The 18,197-nt window shown below is 39.5% G+C and overlaps 1 protein-coding gene across 7 annotated transcripts in view; it reads left to right on the top strand.

The window, feature by feature from the left end:
- Positions 1-6,250: 6,250 nt before the first annotated feature.
- The window catches only part of smoc1 (SPARC related modular calcium binding 1), a 57,748-nt gene continuing 45,801 nt past the window's right edge, over positions 6,251-18,197 (top strand). For all 7 annotated transcript variants that reach the window (XM_017690786.2, XM_017690785.2, XM_017690784.2 and 4 more), the window contains exon 1: positions 6,251-6,635. In XM_017690786.2, the coding sequence (XP_017546275.1) occupies positions 6,540-6,635 (96 nt within the window). In that variant the 5' untranslated portion in view covers positions 6,251-6,539. The remainder of the gene's footprint in view (positions 6,636-18,197) is intronic.

Below are 18,197 nucleotides of genomic sequence, written 5' to 3'. Positions count from 1 at the left end.
GTATAAATATTTTTTTCCAATTGACCAAGAACCCATGATTGCTGTTTATATGATTGTGAGAGTTCTCTCCAGTACTGATGCCCCAGAGAGTGGACCAGGCAACAAGCTGTAAACTGTTGTGTTCTGTGGTCTCGATGGGATCATATTTGAAATTCGGTGAAATGGATACAAGGTACACGTCCTTAGACCATATTTTAGTGAGGATGGTTATTTACCTTGATATCTAGAACACGTACAGTATGCAGTAGTGCTCAGAGGGGCCACGCATACATATAAGTACAGTGACTAAATTATTAGTATTATTAATGATCTAATCCACTTATCCTCCTATCCCTGTGGTTATTAGGCAGAAGGCAGGAAAACCCCTGGACAGGTCTCCAGTCCATCACAGGGCAGACAAACAGACATACACAGTTACACACACATACCTGGGGGCAGTTTAGTATCTCCAACTGGCCTGACTGCATGTCTTTGGACTGTGGGAGGAAACCCATGCAAACACGAGGAGAACCTGCAAACTCCACACAGAAGGGACCCTGTTTGCCTGGCTGAGGAATCGAACCCAGACCATTCTTGCTGTGAGGTGACAGCACTACCCACTGCACTTGAAAAATGTAATAGTTTCTTTGTAATTGAACCCTTTTATTCTCTGTCTGTCAAGACATCACATGATTGATCACTTAAACCAGATCTGAATGATTCCAGAATGAAGCTATTCATTAGTTGGATGAATCAAGTCATGATCTAAACTGGTTTTAGAGGGCTTGACTTATTGCAGTCTAGTTATTACATATTACATATTACATTTGTCTTTCACTGTGCCTTTAGGGCCACCTAGAGCAGGCAGCCTGTGGCTTTAGGGAACTGGATTAGATAACTTGTGGAATCTGTGGTGGTGACCCACTAAACTCTTGACCCGTTGGAGGAATAGTGCGAGTTTAATTGACCCCACCCGTGGGCTATATCAGAGGAGCAGTGAGTAAGAAGTGACAACAGGGAACGTGCTGGCTGCCTTGTAAATTGGGGGCATGGGATCTGGCAGGGGGTTGCAAGGGGTGCAGCCACTGCACAGTTCACTGGTGCAGGGGTATGCCCCCGGAGCTGGACTGGGGGGTCATGGAGAGGTGAGTTGCATGGTGCAGTTATGGAACTCAGAGATAGACCAAAGGCTGAGTGGGTGTGTTCCCACATTGTAATTCAGACTTCACATCATATTCGAGAATGTTTGATGGGTTTTTTTTGGTGGCTTTTATGTTTTGCTGGCCTTGTTGAACTCAATGCATGTAAATCACATAATCACTGATATAATATTGGTTCCCTTACATAATTCTTCACACTCACATTTACAACAATGGTTCTTTGAAGAATAATTAATTGAAAAGTTATTTAGGTAACTTTTTTAAGCATGTTGAAAAGCTAACTAACTAAATAAATTGATTAACCTTGTAAATATGTGGAAAACTTGCCAGCCTTAGGACCCTGTGTCCTCCAGGCAGGCTTGTCCTCGTGAAGACCGGGACCTTTGCTTGCCCCCAGTTCACATTTCCAGCTTGGCTTTGCCAACAGCAAGGGCCACGTTTTCCTGACAGTTTTGACAACTCACAACTCTGTGCTCCTAACCCCTCGCTGGAGCTGGCACAGAAGGAGTGAAGCCCCTCACTGGTGGGGGAAAGGTCCCAGAGACCAAGCTGTTAATTCAATCAGGAGGGTGGTATGCTCAATTAGGCACCCATAAGGGCCCAGGAAGGGTCCTGGGGCCCAGCGGAGGGCAGGCAGCCCTACCCCTGAGAGCCATTAATTGCGGATGACAGTGTATAAACAGTTGGGTGAATAGGCGGCGCAGGTGTTGGACACCCAAGCCCTGTCTCAATGGCTCTTTTCACACCCGGATTCCCTCTGTACTTACTCACTCACTCACTCTCACTTACTCTCGCTCACTTATTCCTTTCTTAGCACATGATGAGGTGCTAGAATGATGAGGATGAGGAGCTCTTGTGTTTGTGTGTTAGTATTCAAAAGTGTTGATGTACACTCTTAAACCTAACAGTGCCAAAAAGGGGATATTTGGATGATTGTAGAACTATATTTGGAAATGAGATTTGCAAGTGTAAGTGTATATTAATCCCAGAAAATTCCAGACTTATTACATCTTGAGGCTTATTATTCAGTAACTACACGGGCCTATATCCTACATTTTTGTTGTATGCTGTAAACATGTAACATTTGTCTGATTTTATATAGCAAAACTAGTCATAATTAATTTTTTTATGACCATCGTCCAACTTCGCTTCATTCTTTATAATTAAACAGGCTGTTTTTGTCACTGTGCCTTTAACACCAATTTACGTAAATGACCTCTGTTCGGATTGGCTTCCCAGTATTGCGCCTCATTTAAAATACAAGCTGAAACACTCCTTATTACACTGGTGAATAGGCGGAGCTTCACTGCTGTAGGCTGAAAAAGTGGATATGTAAATGCAGTGCTTTTTTGTCACACATTACAAAAACAATTAATTAAAAATAGGCTGTTTAACAGTATAAAGAACGTAATGTAAAGGTCTACTTACTTTCCCTAGAACTGTACATCCCAGCAAGGACCATTTTAGCACCTTTATTTTTAAAAACATACTTGTTTGGGCTTTTTTTTTAAGCTAGAGATGAATGGATGGCTGTTTTTTTGCCTAGTTTGGAATGGATGGGCTCCACTGAGCCAGGATTTAGAGCCCACTGCAACCTGTACATGTAAAAGATGTGGAATTCATCAAATGAAAGCCAGATGAGAGACTTTAAAGGGAGTGGGATCTCCTTCTGACCTCACATTTTTCTGCGTGAAGTCTCCCCTGTCTGTCCATCTTTCCCTTTCTTCTCCCACCTTTCTCCTTTTCTTTTCTTCTTATGACAAAGAAGAGTGAGTTCAAGTTGGTATGGATAATGAATACAGAATGAAATGCTTGAGGCCATGAAACCCTGGCGATGAGCAAGGTGCCCATACGAACTTTCATCTTTAAAAAATCATAAGCCTTCAAACGCAGGGTATTCAAGTTAAAGCTGTAACATGATGACACATCAAAGATAAGTTTTCTTAGGTAGAAAAGAAGAGCATCTGAGAAATGTGGTCAGAGCTGTTGCAACTTATCAGAATGTTGCATATCACTGTGATGATAATGAAGGAAAATGGACTCCAAACCTGTGTAGAATTGAGATGTTGCACCACATGCTGGTACTGAAGCAGCTTGCAGTATAATTAGAAAGCTGGTGAGGGTATGTGTGCCTTGGAGGGGGTTATTGTTGTTAAAAACGTATTAACAATTAAGGAAACTTCAGGAATCTACCAGACAGTGTGAAAAAGGCTGGACTGAAAAACTTTCCCCTTGATCTGGTGCAACCACAATAAAGCTCGGTCCAGATGTCTAATTACGCAAGCCACAACTGGGTTTAACAGCAGTGAGAACTACACAGTATAAAATACGCAGGTATTAAGGTCACTTAACATGAAGTGGGCCTGTCATGCTTATCTTGGACATCAAAATAATACACAGGCTCAGGGGGAAGCCTCTCCTCTGTACATTTGTGTTGATTAAAGGCATGCAATGTGCGCAGCCTTGCGATAATTGAACCCAAAACCGGCAGGGTGCCGCTGGCTTGGGCTAGCCAGTCCTATCTACAGACACCTGCTAATTTTCTGTCGGCTTTGTTTGCTGTAAACAGTCAGTGGACAGCCATTGAGGACTTATCGAAAGGGCCGGCATGATAATTGGGCAGCCACAGGACTTTTTTTTCCGCCTTGTTCTTTACTCCGTTCTGTCTAGCCCTTGTCAGGTGGCCGTTTCATGTCCGGCCAAGTGACAACACTGGTCTGTGTCGGGTGACATTTCTCCAACAACAGTTTTCACACCCCAGAAAGCCCTCGCGTCTTTGTTTGGCGCTAGGGCATAGTTAAGGGAGAGAGCGGAGGGAAAGTGGATACAGGACATAAAGTGATCTCGTTAACATTCCATTAGACACTGCTGCTCCCCTCCCCCAGAATAACTTCACACAGGCCTGGCCAGCAGTGGACCAGCTGGCACGGTGAGGGAGTAGCACAGCCCAGCCAAGCCCCCAGGGAGAGATCCAGCGGGGCACAGCCCACCTCTCCGCACTTTCTGATAGCAACAGCGCAACACGTATTCAATTCTTACATGTTCTAACATTTTACTTTGTGCCCTGTTAGAACACCTCATTTCCCAGGGGCCTTGAGTGTCTTGTTTTCATTCTATATCTGCTCCCTCTATCTTTCTCTCTCTTTCTCTATCGATCTCTCTCTCTCTCTCTCATAACACATACAATATATCAGGGCATAAAATCATTTTATTTCATTTACTTAACTGGAAAACGCAGGAAACATGTTCAACAGAAAATCAACAACTGAATATAATGTCCAATTTTCCCCATTTTTTTTTGTCTACAGCTTCCATTCTCTTATATGCTCCAAAGAGTTCAATCTTAGAAGTTGGTTGCACTTTCTACTTAATGATTCAAGTAATTCTAGACACAGTCAGTCATGTTGAGGTCTGGACCTCGGAGAGGTCAGTCCATTGTTCTGACAACACCAACAGCTTCTTTGTATGATTTGTAAACTTCTTTTGCTGCACAGAAACACCTGTGGATGTTTTCAGACCTGAAGCAGCTTGATTTTCTCCTCTCTCTCAAAGATGAAAGTTATAGTTAAAGTCCTGTTTATCTGATGGGGACAGTTTTGGGGGTCTACCAGGTCTTCCAGGTGGTTGTTAGGCTTCCTATTTTCTTTGTATCCTTTAATCATTTATTTATCTCCACTTTTTGAGTTATTTTTCTTTGAATTGTCTCTACTTTATGCAAGTGGATGGCCTTAAATCTAATCTCAGAAATGTCTTCTGAAAAATGAATTTGCACAGTATGGCTGTTTTGACTGGATATTAAATAAATGAAGGGTGATCTGTGACTTTTGCAAAATATTGTATGTATTATATACATTCTAACACTAACCACTATCTCAGTAACCAAAAATAAACGGTTGAACTACAGTCGTTGAAAAAGAACTATAGAGCTTTTGAAAAAAAGATACTTCACAAACGTCGGACTGTTTTCCAATATAGTCAGTTAGTTTGTTCTGAAAAATGTACTCTTCCAGGAGAGCAGGAGAGTAGCTACATCTCTGTCTCTCTGGCTCTCTCTCTCTCTCTCTCTCTCTCTCCAACCACATAGATTCATTGTTTTGGGAGAAAATCCCTCCAGTTGAAACAAGTACAGAGACTGTTAATTCTCACTCTAATTGTGCCAGTTCTAAGCTCTCAATGGCTCTAATTATAAGCATTCGGTGATGATCTCCAAAAGTCTTGCCCTGTCACGGCCTACGAGGCCTATGACTGAATGATGTAGAGGACAAAGAGAGGTCTGCTGGAATTGTCAAAAAACTCTTGGAGGAAGAATAGACAGTCTTTGAGCTCTTTAAAGCCATGTCCCTCTCAGTGACTCTCTTCCTCTGTCTCTCTCTCTCTCTCTCTCTCTGTGAGGGGGAGAGAGGGTGAGTGGGAGGGAGAAGGAGGGGGCAATGTGTGTAGCAGGACACCTGCACAGAGCTCAAAGCCCCTCTTTCTCTGCTCTCACTCTCAAACACACACCTACCACTCACATACACTCAAAAGAGAAAAAAAAAAAGTAGTGAGAGTAATACAAAGAAAGAAAAAAGAATGGCATTAATACATTTCCAAGCATTTTCTTCCTATTGGTGAGCACTTCTGACTTAACCCCTAAAAATCCTAGGCTTATTAAATACTAAGGCTTATTGTTCAGTAACTACAGGGGCTTCGATGCAAACTGGCTAAGTTATTCTTAGATTACAGAAGTGTGTAAAAAACCTGACCATTTAAGGGGTTAACTGATGGTCATCACTCATTTTTAGTCTTTGTCACTGTTGGATTAAAGATCTGTTGTAATAAGTGTATTATTCAATATAACTAACATAATTAACAGTTGTATAAATGGTTACAGAAATAAGGGATAATTTGCATATATCAATAAATAAGTGCAGTAGCGAGACTCCACATTTATGCCATATCTATCAGTTAATTCCAGCAGCAGATATGAGTGAGGGCGCCATGTGTCTTTCCCAAATGAACCAGTTCCCCCATACAGATCCGAGAGTGGGCGGTTCATTGGACGCTTCCAGTGTCAGTCACGTTCTCTAAGCCCACCTCCCGGGCTTTTAAATGAGTCCCAATGGAAACTAAACTATTCAACCTGTAGCGATCGCAAGGACCGTATGAGCTCATTCAGTGGATAAAGTTTACTGTGGCGATCAGCAGCGCGTGAGTGAGCGGCTCCTGGCACTATGTGAATATCCAGCACTATATACACAGAGAAAAGGTCACCGAGGACGAATTCTGAGCAAGACAGCGCAATTTTTGGATTTTTTTTTTCTGTCTTTGCATTTTCCCTTTTTTATTTTTGGAACTTTTTTGGAAGTGACAATTAGGTATTCTGCTCGTGCACAAGAGCGAGCGCGCGGCGAGACAGGCGACATGGTTCTCCATCATTTCCTCCTGTTCGTCTTTTTGGGCACTTTTGCGCTGGTTTCGCTGCCACGGACCTCCGCACAGAAATCCAATGGCTCGCGGGTGAGTGAGCAAAGCGGCTGCTACACCTCAGCGCTCAGCTGAATTCATCGATTACTGCGTGTGTGTGTGTGAGAGAGAGAGAGAGAGAGAGAGAGAGAGAGAGAGAGAGATCAGAGCTCAAGGCATATCGATGACTCTTTGATTTGTCACGTGACCCGTTGGCCTGTCTGCGTCACTGAAAGTTGTCAGGACCTGAAACCTGAAGTGATGAGACAGAAAACCTTCTCCTTCTGTCTGTCTGTCTAAGAACAGCATGGCATAGGATGAATGTAAACTCTATATAAGCTATAACTATATGGCTCTATATATACCATAAATGTATATAACTGTGCAATTCAGACATGATAAACGGGTTATGAAGGTAAAGATGTTAATCAGCAAAAAAAAAGAAAAAAAGTAAGGCTTCCTATTATTGTCATTAGAATTTAGTCTAGATTCACTCCGCTTAAATAAAAGCCAGCATGATTCAGTCTGAGAGGTATGATTACATATCTCAGCAGGCTTGTCACAATTATTACGTAATTGTCTGATTATCTGAGCTGGGTGCAATTATGTACTGTTTTATTTTTCCACAGACAGAATCCAAACAGAATGTGAATGGGTGTATTTTCATTACTTGGGTTGCGCAAATACATGTAAACAAAAGAAAGCTGAAAAATGCATTTACTGAGACACGTCATGTGCCTTACAGAAACAGCTGAAGTTGTAACTTGTGCTGTAACTTGTTTAGAGGGTGGCAGTGGGTAATGTTTGTTTATTTGAGCCTGTTGTGTCTATTGTCAGTTGGACCCTACTAAGTATCAATGGCTACTAAGCAAGATAGTTAATTGGCCATTTGGGCACTTTAGGCTAAAAGTGTTAAATGACCAAAAGAGACAATTAAATTGTTAATCACACTTATTTATATGGCAACTGGTAGTCAGCTAAAATGTCTTGTGACAGGCCTGTGTATCTCCGTTTAGCAGAATCTGCTTGACTTTCATCCAAATCGTGAAAATCATAACAGCTTTGACAGAATGATTACCGTGTAATCTCACCGCTCCCTGTTTTAAACTTTGTCGAATGGTTTAGTGTATGGAACAGGCTGAATAGTAAAGCTGTGTGTGGAGGGAGTTGCATTGTCCTGTGGGTTTGTCAGTGATACTTGAGTGCACCCATTGCCCTTTTGTCGCTTAGGTCTTTTGCTCTCTCTGCACCCCTCTGGGTTGTAAGAAAGGAGTGAGCCATTGCCTTTCCAGCACAGCATTTTATACATTTCCAACAAAGACAACGTTACGAATTTCTTTTTCTTTTTTCTTTCTCTCCTCCTCACAGCTGAATCAGTTGACGGGGGAAGGAGGTCCTCAATAGTAGCACTATATGGCTGTATTTAAAACCCATACTTTTCCCTATGCCAAGCTTTGTTGTTCATTCATTTGTCAGGCTGTCATTTCTCACAAGTGAAAAAGTCTGAGTCATGGTGATGAGCTTTATTCTTTCCTCCCTCACTCTCTCCCTGCTTTCCCTTCCTTTCTTCTTCGCTCCCTCCTTTTATTCTCTCTAGTTTGAATCAATGATATGACACTGGCCAGACAAAACTCTAAAATGTGCCCCAGTTACAGCATTTTTTCCATCTGAGAGAGGGAAAAAAACCTCAAGTACCTGACAGCAGTTGAGGCACAAGAATGATTTGGCAAGTTTGTCCATTCGGTAAATATCCGTTTAATGGTCCGAAGAGACCGCAGAGAAAGAGTGAAAGTGAGTGAAAATGCGAAAGAAAGAGCATGGGACATGAAGCGAAAAAGAAAAAGAGCGAGGGGGTTTGTGTATGGCGCAGAGGGACTGTCATATTTGTGGTCTGAGGGGGTGGTGACTCATAGATGAATCTGTGATACACTCACACATTTCTCTGATGAGGAAAAATGGACTGTCTGTAAATGGGTTTCTGACTGTATGTGAGCATCTATAGAGCCACAAGAGTAAACCAAAGTATACACAACATAGACTGTCATTATCATGTTGTCCTAATAGACACATTCCAGTAGTGTTATGGAGTACCAGAGCATTTTATTAGCCTGTTGAAGAATGGCCCTGAAAATTGGAGGAGAAAAACAACAGGACCGAATGCAGCTCATGCGTATTACAGTCGGCTATTACTATATTTTAAACAGGCTGTCATAGAGAATGCAAGTAATTCACTGTGTCATTCATACATACAGACAGACATCATAAAGCCGTTATTATAAGGCAAAAGAGAGAGAATAATGACAGCAGCGCAGCATATCTCCTCATTTTGCTTACTAATTTTAAATTTTAAACTTACAGTTTTTTTTCACACAACCTCTTTTAACCCCTTCATTATCTTAGGACTTCTTACTCACTAACTACATGGATTGATACCTACTATGAAGCTAATGTGCAGTAAGCGTGCACTTACAGTATTGCGCAAAAGTTAGAGATCACTATTTATTTATTTAAATCTCTATTTATTTAATTCACAGTCAAATCAATTATCACTTTCCAGTCCATTGATGATACATTACTAATTTTTCAGAAGCTATTTCTGGTATGATTAGATATAATAATCAACTTGCATAAGGAAGGGAAAATAAGTTCAAGTGAAACTGTAGTTCAAAGAATGATAAGTAGATAAGAGAAAAGTAAAGATAAGAGAAAAGTAAAGAAAATGGGACTCCTAACAACCATTCAAGACCTGGTGGACCACCAAAACTGTTCCCATCAGACAAACAACACAAAGCTTTTATGTTTGAGAAAGAGAAGAAAATCAAGCTCCACTCTTCCTTCAGTCCATTCTTCCACTGGGAAAAGACAACTGTGAGTCTGAAAGGATGTGTAGCTGTCAAACAGCTGTTATCGAGGAAAGACAAGAGACAAAAACGGCCAATCAAGTCCAGACCTTAATATCACTGAATGTGTTTGGGGTTAATTAGATTGTGAGAAGTAGAAAATGCAACCAACTTCTAAGACTGAACTTCGATGTGTAAAGTATCCTGAATAGAGTCTGCAATAAAGGCAAATTGTGGACACGTTAATTTTTTTTTCCCCTGCTTTTCTTCCTATGTTGATGGATTTGTGCTTAATTGATATTTTGACTGGAAGTTAAATAAAGAGTGGTCCTCCATAACATACTGGCTATTATATATATATATATATATATATATATATATATATATATATCCATCCATCCATCCATTTTCTAAGCCGCTTCTCCGTCAGGGTCGCGGGGGGATGCTGGAGCCTATCCCAGTAGTCTTTTGGTGGAAGGCAGGATACACCCTGGACAGGGCGCCAGTCCATCGCAGGGCAGATATATATATATATATATATATATATATACTTATATATATATAATGTAAAATTTCTAAATTAACTTTTGCTGGACTGTCTAGTCAAGTGACACTTGTTACAGGTGATATGTGCTTGTGTGTGTGTGAGAGATGTACTCTTGATGCACTCTATAAATGGGGAAAAAGCTGAGAAACTATGTCCACACTGCTAAACACAACCTCCCTCTTGCGCCTCAGAGGTTTCTAAAATGCCCTGGTGTAATCATTACAGGAGGTCAGCAAGGTTATGATATTAAAAAAGCTGAAGTTAAGTGCTTTAAACATTGTCCTCCCCTTTGTGCCTCATTACAGCTAACTTATCTCAGTTAGCCATGAGAATGGAAAGCTTTATGGGGAGTTATGGCTGCCTTGTTGGAAGGTGCGTTTGGGCCAATAATAGAATTCTGCACATTGCCAAATTTGATTGGTTTAAAAAGCTTCTCTTGCCATCAGGGGAATAGTAACTTTCCATTTCTACATTTAATCATAAATCCAAAACACTTTTACCTGGCCTTTTTGAGGTTTCACAGCATAAGAAAAGAGTGAGAAAAGAGTCTGCATGTCTTTAGCCAAGTAATGAAACAGCTGAATACTGTTGTCCACTTAAACATCTAGCCCAAACTGGTCATGTATGAAGGCCACCTGAAAACGATCACAGTTGTTTACCCATTTCCACGATCTGGCAAACATGACCCTTGAGTCTGTGTGGTGTCAGAGTGCCAGTCAGGTAAAAGAGTCCAAAAAAGGAAAGCAGGACACAAACAGTGTATAGAGTGCAGAAAACCGAAACTTTCATAATACTCAGCATGTATTACATGATAGGACAAGTCATTTTATGCAGCAGATTACTTATCTTACTTCCTAGTGATGAGCAGTCAGTTTAATATGCCCAGGCACACTCTGTAATTCAGCGTATGTGGGTTTTCACTCCAAACATCCTGAAACAGAACATACAGTAATCCAGCTTGTGAGCAACCACAGACAGAAAGCATTACAAAGCAAAAGGCAGGCAGAACATAGTACTTCTGATTTATAGTGAAATATGAGGATTACATGTCCAAGTACCACATGTGCTGTCTGTAACCTTTGGAGATGTTACTCAACTCCGGCTTGGGAAGCACCCGGCTGCAAAATTAATAAAATGAAAAATGACATACAGTATTTCAGCTGGCCAGGGTGAGTACATCTGAAAAATTAATCAAAGAAAAGACCTCAGTCAAAGTATTACTAATGCCTGAGCCAATGTTAGAAAATGAATATTCTGGTATATTATAAATACACTGTAGAAAGTAGTTTCTTTTGGCAGTTGGTGTGTCTTTGCCAGTACAAACACTATATAACTTTAGAATAAATACTAGAAACAAACAGGGGTGTCCAAAAGAATGAGTGCACATTAAAAATCTAGGATGTTTTATTATTCAAAGTAAAGAAAATGTGTGACTATGTGACTTTCTTTGTATAAAAGGTTGCTTCTTCAAAGGTTACATTTTGTCCTGTATTAAAGCTTGTGTTCAGATGACTCTAAAGTGGATCTACTCATCACAGGCTTTTGCACAAACTTGTGGCGTCTGTGTTGGCTAAACTGCACACTGTCATTAAAGAAGAATGAAGAATTGGGGAATTAGCAAATAGCAAAATTAGCAAAATATAATGATAAACATATATATTTATAAAACCTTGTATCTCCACTTTATCCTGTAACTTTACAGGAGAAGGTAAAAACACACTTTACTTTAAATGTTTAATGTCAATGGAACCAGAATTCATTTTGTTCCATTTCCCTTGGTCCATTCATCATGAAATTCATAGACAATGTAAATGACAACAGGCATTTTCAAATTGTGTCAAAAACTGAAAAACGACAAAAATGGAGATATGAGGTTTTGTTGAACTGTAACAAAGCTTTATCAATATTTGGGGCTGATTTTGAGACCTTAGAAGATTTTTGCTGGGGATTTCCCATTGGCAGAGTATTTGAAGCCTTGGACTAAGACTAACCTTAATCTGTCTACATATAGACGCTAAATATAAAAACTGCCCACGGATTAAAAAAGCTTCCCAAGAACAGTTTCATTTCTGACACATGCAAGCCTTGCTTATGATCCTCAAACATTTCCTGCCCTTTGAAGTCTGTTCAGTGTGTGAAACCTCCTATGAGAGACCACTGAACAATCCGTTTTTATTCAATAACCCACAATGATATAAATCCTTGCATTACAGTTCTAAGCCACAGGTTGACTCACCACTCACTGTTTTACATGCAGAGCAGTCGACACATGGGCTCTGTCTGTGTCACACATTTCCTGAGGCATGTATTGGAAAAAAAATGCTTGGAGCTGAATAGATACTTTATACCTACACAAGAAAGAAGCTTGTGTCAGGCTAATAAAGATAATAATGAGTGAAATTCACAAAGGCAGTTGGAGATGAGCTCAGTGCAGAGCCTTCAGCATACCTGGATGAGTGCATCACCAAAAAGGTTCATAAAAGTGTGTAAAGAACAAACACAGCCTGGCAAGTCCATGGCCTGTGCCAAGACTGCATTCTCCCAGCCTTAAAGATCAGAGCCTGGTCCCAGCACCCCTTCCCACCTTGCCTTTTATTAGAGAAGCTCACGTCAGACGCGGGCCGCAAGTGTATGTGTGGAAGTGTGTGCTTGTAATGTTCTACATGCACGCAGTCGTACTGGAAGGTTTGAACATCCCCGGTCAAAAGACACGTTTTGTTGATTTTAGGAGTGAAGTTATCACATCTTCTACAGGGAATAAACTTACCATTTTTCTGCAAATGTTAGTGCATAGTTTCTGTTTATATGCTGAGTTTAACATATTTGGAGAAAAAAAAAAAATATATATCAATTGTGCCATAATTTTTGCACAGAGCATATTTTATGTTTTCTCAATTATGTTAAATTAAGCAAAGACAAAGACATTTTGCACTAAAATGTGCAGAGGTGTGTTGTCTGTAGAGGATGAGATTTCATTAAGAAAATCAACAAACATTTCATGTTACCAAGGGTGCCAAAACTTTTGCATATGACTATATGTATCAGGGATATAACAACACGCATATTTTCAAGTTTGATACAAGCGTTTCAATCTGAGATCAGGATTTTATTGTACTTTTGATATTTTAAAAATCCCTTGATTCTACAGAGCTCTAATTTGCTCTAATTATATACTACACAGATTGTTATGGCTTAGATAAATAAAACTTTTTCAACACATGTTGCACCACTGTTTAACAAAGTAAACCCCAAAAATCACAACCACTAAAATTTACAGTACTACAAAACTTCTATTGTTTTGGTGTATTATTGTTTTTGCTATCTGGTGTCTACCAGAGGAGCATAGATTCCCCTGTTTGAGTCTTGGTTTCTCTCAAAGCTCCTCTTGCTCTGTGAGGGTTTTTCTTGTCACTGTTATCCTCTGCTTGCTCACTTAGGGTCTGGACCTGGATTTCTGTAAAGCTGCCTTCTGTAAAAAAAGCATGTGCTAACCAATAAATATAATACTGAATTAAATAACATAGAATCCCACCCACTTTGCTCTGATAGGAGGCACTAGGATAACTAGTTTTGTCATCGACAGTGATTTCCATGAAAGATGGTAAATAAGACCTTCTAAAAAAAAAAAGCGAGGGGCATATGGGCAATATGTATTGAAATCATTACTTTTGTACTATGTATATTGTCTCAGTAGTCAAAAAAATCCTTATATCTCAAAAATGGTAATTGTATAAGAGAAGGGAAAAAAGAATTCTGATTTTATTCTAAGTGATTTCAGACCATTTCTATTGGTCCATTCAGTATAAGATGTTCATATCACCGCTGTCGGAACAAAACCTTGTATCTCCATTTTTCAGTTTTTGACATAATTTGAAAATGCCTACTGCATTGTATGTAAATTTCATGATGAATGGGCCAAAATAAACAACCCAAAATGAAATAATTAAATAAATTATTAAGTAAATTATTATGTTTTTTTCCTTCTCCTGTAAAGTTATTGTTTTGGAGAGGTTTTGACAGCAGCGACATGTTAAACCTAAAGTGCATTCATGCAGATTGCATGAGGTTTTGATATGACAGTGACTACATGCATGTATATACGCATGAGAGCATCACTGCATTGCTTGCACTTGGATGCTGCACTCGGGCTTAATTACAACAGACAGTAGGCAGACAGTAGAGCCACACTGAGATAGGGCGAGAGACCAAAAGACAGAGAAAGTGAGAGAGAGAAGAAGGGGATAGAAGGCTGTGCTGCTTGTGTGGGCCACAGACAGGGCTGTGTGCTTGATACACAATGAAAGACAGCTGGGATTTGGATAAGGGAGGCTTTCTGACACAGAGAATGTGTTCTGGGTCAGTGCTAAGGCATTTTGCTGTGGAGAGATAGCAGTGGGTATCAGCATAATGATATGGCACACTGTGGGAAATACCGTCAAGATTGCCAGCCTCCCAGAGCCTTCAATTACAACAGGATAAAAGCAAGTCTTTTTCCCCCACTCTGTAGTCAGAAGAAGTGTCTTCACAACTTTATTTATTTTTTTATTGCCATATTTGTTATTTGTTAAGCCCCATTATGCTTTACGAAACATGCTGAGAGGGTTTTAATGCATATGTAGGCCTGCCAGGGCTGAGGAGTTTGTTGCCATAATTTCAAGGGAAGTCGTTGGTCAACCACAGCTTGGAAGAACTTGTGTACTTTCTGGTCATCTTTGCAATAGTTACAGCCCAAAGTGGTCAGTGGTGAAAATCAGTAGGCTTTGTTTAAAGCTAACCAAAGGCATACAACTGGACATCATAAATTATGAACAGATGGTAGAAATGAGAGGGGACATTGTATGAAATGCTGCATTATGTTTGGCATATCTTAGTGCTGTCATCCATAAGCTAATTCATGGCAGCAACAGTGGCCAATCAAAGCTCCTCTTGATCTGCTGTGATGGCTCCTTAGTCAAAACAGATGGACTCCAAGGTCAAACACAAGTCTTTTTAATCAGTGTAATTAATTGCAGTCCAGAGCATTGCTTTTGGGCTATTGTTGTCCAACATGGAGTCTCTGGCCAGTTTTGCTACCCCAAATCCGAGCGTGATAGTCACAGGTTATGAACCTCGGTGCTGTTTAATCTCTGTCTTGATTAAGAGCTGTGTCTTACACAGGGTTCGTACAGGAAGCCATACATATGGAAAGCACTCAGACTCCTATGTGCTGCTTCAATTTTACAGCGTGGGTCAGAGAACCCGAAGTCGTAATGGCTAGTGTAGGTGGGTCTAATCTTTAATCCCCAACATTATGGAGAATAGTAATGGTCAAAGAATTTCCTCTGCTGTCTATCCCTCGCACCAGATTATTGAGCTTTTCTGTGTTCCTGCATATTTTCCCATATTTCTTTCTGCTGGATGGCTTGAATCCTTCCTGCTTGCTGGGTGGGCTCATGATTATTGAGATGCACCTCATGAGCTGTCATGATTGTTCTTCAGCCAGGTTGGGTATTAGCATTAGTAAAAAGGAAATTCGATAAGAAGATTTCCGCTTAGTTCTGAAATTGTTTGTTCAATAATCCTAGAAAGGAGATTATGCTCATGATTGTGTTCTCTATCATTTCCTTGAAGAGTCAGTAAGACTTTATTGGGTCTGATGGTGTATAATGACCCCATATTCAGTTCAAACATGCTTGAACTGTCTTTCTCTGCCCCAGCAGTAAGCTCAACTGCAATGGGAATTCCCAAGTCAAAATGCATAAGAATTAAGACGAGTCAACTTGTATGAGTGAGTTAAGGTCAGGGCTTTCACCATCAAAGCCTTTCTTTAGAGATGGCATAATATAACTTTTTTTCTTTTACTGTGCTTCAACTAGCTTCATAATTGAGCCCTTCACTTAAGATAAGCATCTAAAAGTATACTATCATGCTCAAACTACCCACTTACTCTACCACTTCACAGACAGAAATACACAGCTAAGAACATTGCACATTACAAGTGTGTTTTTCAGTTTTTTACATAATTTGAAAATGTCTGTTGCCCTTTAGATTCTATTGTAAATTTCATGGTGCATGAACCAAAAGAAATAGCCCAAAAAAACCTGGAAAAAAGTCTGGTTCCACTGATATGCATCAAAAGTAAAGTAGGTTTTTCCCTTGTCTTGTAAAGTAACCATTTAGTAGGTTACAACATATTTATATATCTGTATATATATATATATATATATATATATATATATATGTATATATATACAGACATATATTGTTGCATCACTGAAGCCACTTGGCCACCATATTGTTAAAATGGTGAGGTTTGCTGCATTTTCCTGTAACAACACCCAATTTCTGGGTTTGGCAAGACATTTCATGAGTAAGCATCCAAATAGCCAATTTTATAGGAATATCTATTATAACAACAACAACAACAACAACAACAACAACAATAATAATAATAATAATAATTTATCCTTGTCATTTTTACATCAATGGAAGCAAATATAAACCTCCATCAAAAACCATTATGTGTGGAGTAATGGCTTAAGTAGTGCGCTCTCTGTCAGCGATCTACAGTTGGCAGTGAGCATTTATTTTCTACCAAGAACACTATGAGAATAAAAGCAAATAACAGTAATGCAGTATGAATGCTTTTGCATTTAATGTATGTCTATGTGTTTGTTTAAGCCATTCCATCTTACAACATGAGAGCCAGGCATTATTTAAAGTTATGATCCAATACCTGGTTTGGCTAGACAGTGTTTTGGTTAAATTGGATCAGGTGTATTGCTGATGGATTTGAACCAATCCACGTGATAATTGGAGGCACTGAGGAGAAATATGGGAACAAACCTGACTCTAAATATATCAATTACTTAAAAAAAGATACATTTCTCTACTGCTCAGCTGTATGCATTGCATTAAAGGAAAAAGGCCTTACATACAGCATTTACACTCTAACTTGACTTCTTTTTAAACTTATTTTACTTTTAGTGCTTCTTTTTCAGGTTTCCAGATACCATTTAGCCCGCTAATCATTTGCAAGCCAATCAGAAGGCATTTTTTGTCACCACTATTTTTGTTTCATCTAAAGGTAATGAGCACCTCACACGTTACAGAGAGAACAACTCTGGCATGATATAGCTACCACACACACACACACACACACACACACGCCCATGACTGCAGGCCTGCCAAGAGTAAATATGCATCTGTGTTAGAAGTTTTACTCTCGCCTCATATCTACAGCTTTGAATACTCTGCCAGTGGATTTCTAGCCAGAACGCAAAGGTTGAAATGCTGAACTGATATTTACGCACTAAGCACATTTACCCAAATGTGTGGTCTGCTGTTGATTTCCTCTGAAAAAATGATTGGGTATTCCCTTATTCTCCTTCTGTTTTGTCTTGTCTCACTCTGATCTTTGCTGATGCTTATGATGTTTATTTGTCATGTTATGAATGAATGCTTCGCTCCCTCCAGTCGAAATGAATGGTTATTCTGTAGACGGTGAAAGTGCTGTAATTATTTTCACATTTTATGACAAACTGTATGCTGTATTGTAGTGCAGTATAAAATAAATCTTATCCGGTTGGAGTAAATTTAGTGATGTTGCATTACGTTTGTTTTATGACTGTACAACACACATTACAAAACAGAGCCTGTGAAGTGGGTTTGGATTATTTTAGGAGGAACACATTTTATGTTTAGAGATGAACAGCTGAGACAAATCAATTTCAGGCTCCAATTCAAGTTTGAAAGTGAAACTGTAGCTCAGTGTGTTTAAAATGTGATATATCTTTTGCAGTGTTGGTAGGATACTGTATTGTCACACCGGTAGCACAAATAATTTTACTTGTGTTAAGGGGCCCATATAACAGAAAACTGAATTTCTCTTTCGTTTCTTATTTAAAAAACATATACAAAAGAGTTTTAAATGGTGTATACACAATTTATACTGTTGAATTTCACAAAATGTACAGGACACCTACAAGGCTGCACCATCCATATATTAATGTTAAGCTGCAACAGCAGCATGTTGTGAATTCATTATCTTTGTAATGTCATGAAAACCAAAACATTTACATACATCAGCCTTTTCAGCTCATAGCAGTCTAGCCCCATCCATTCACATTGAAGGGATAAGGAATGTCTTAGCCTGGCTGCTTTTTGAAAGAGAGCCAATCAGAACAGAGATCTTTTATATAGATCTCTTTTATATAGATATATATATAAAATCAGTCTTAAAGGCACAGT

This window comes from Pygocentrus nattereri, chromosome 10 (assembly GCF_015220715.1).
Source record: "Pygocentrus nattereri isolate fPygNat1 chromosome 10, fPygNat1.pri, whole genome shotgun sequence".
In the NCBI taxonomy this organism is placed as follows: domain Eukaryota; kingdom Metazoa; phylum Chordata; class Actinopteri; order Characiformes; family Serrasalmidae; genus Pygocentrus; species Pygocentrus nattereri.
Note: the sequence above shows the minus strand (reverse complement) of the source record. Positions and strands in the feature narration are given on the sequence as shown.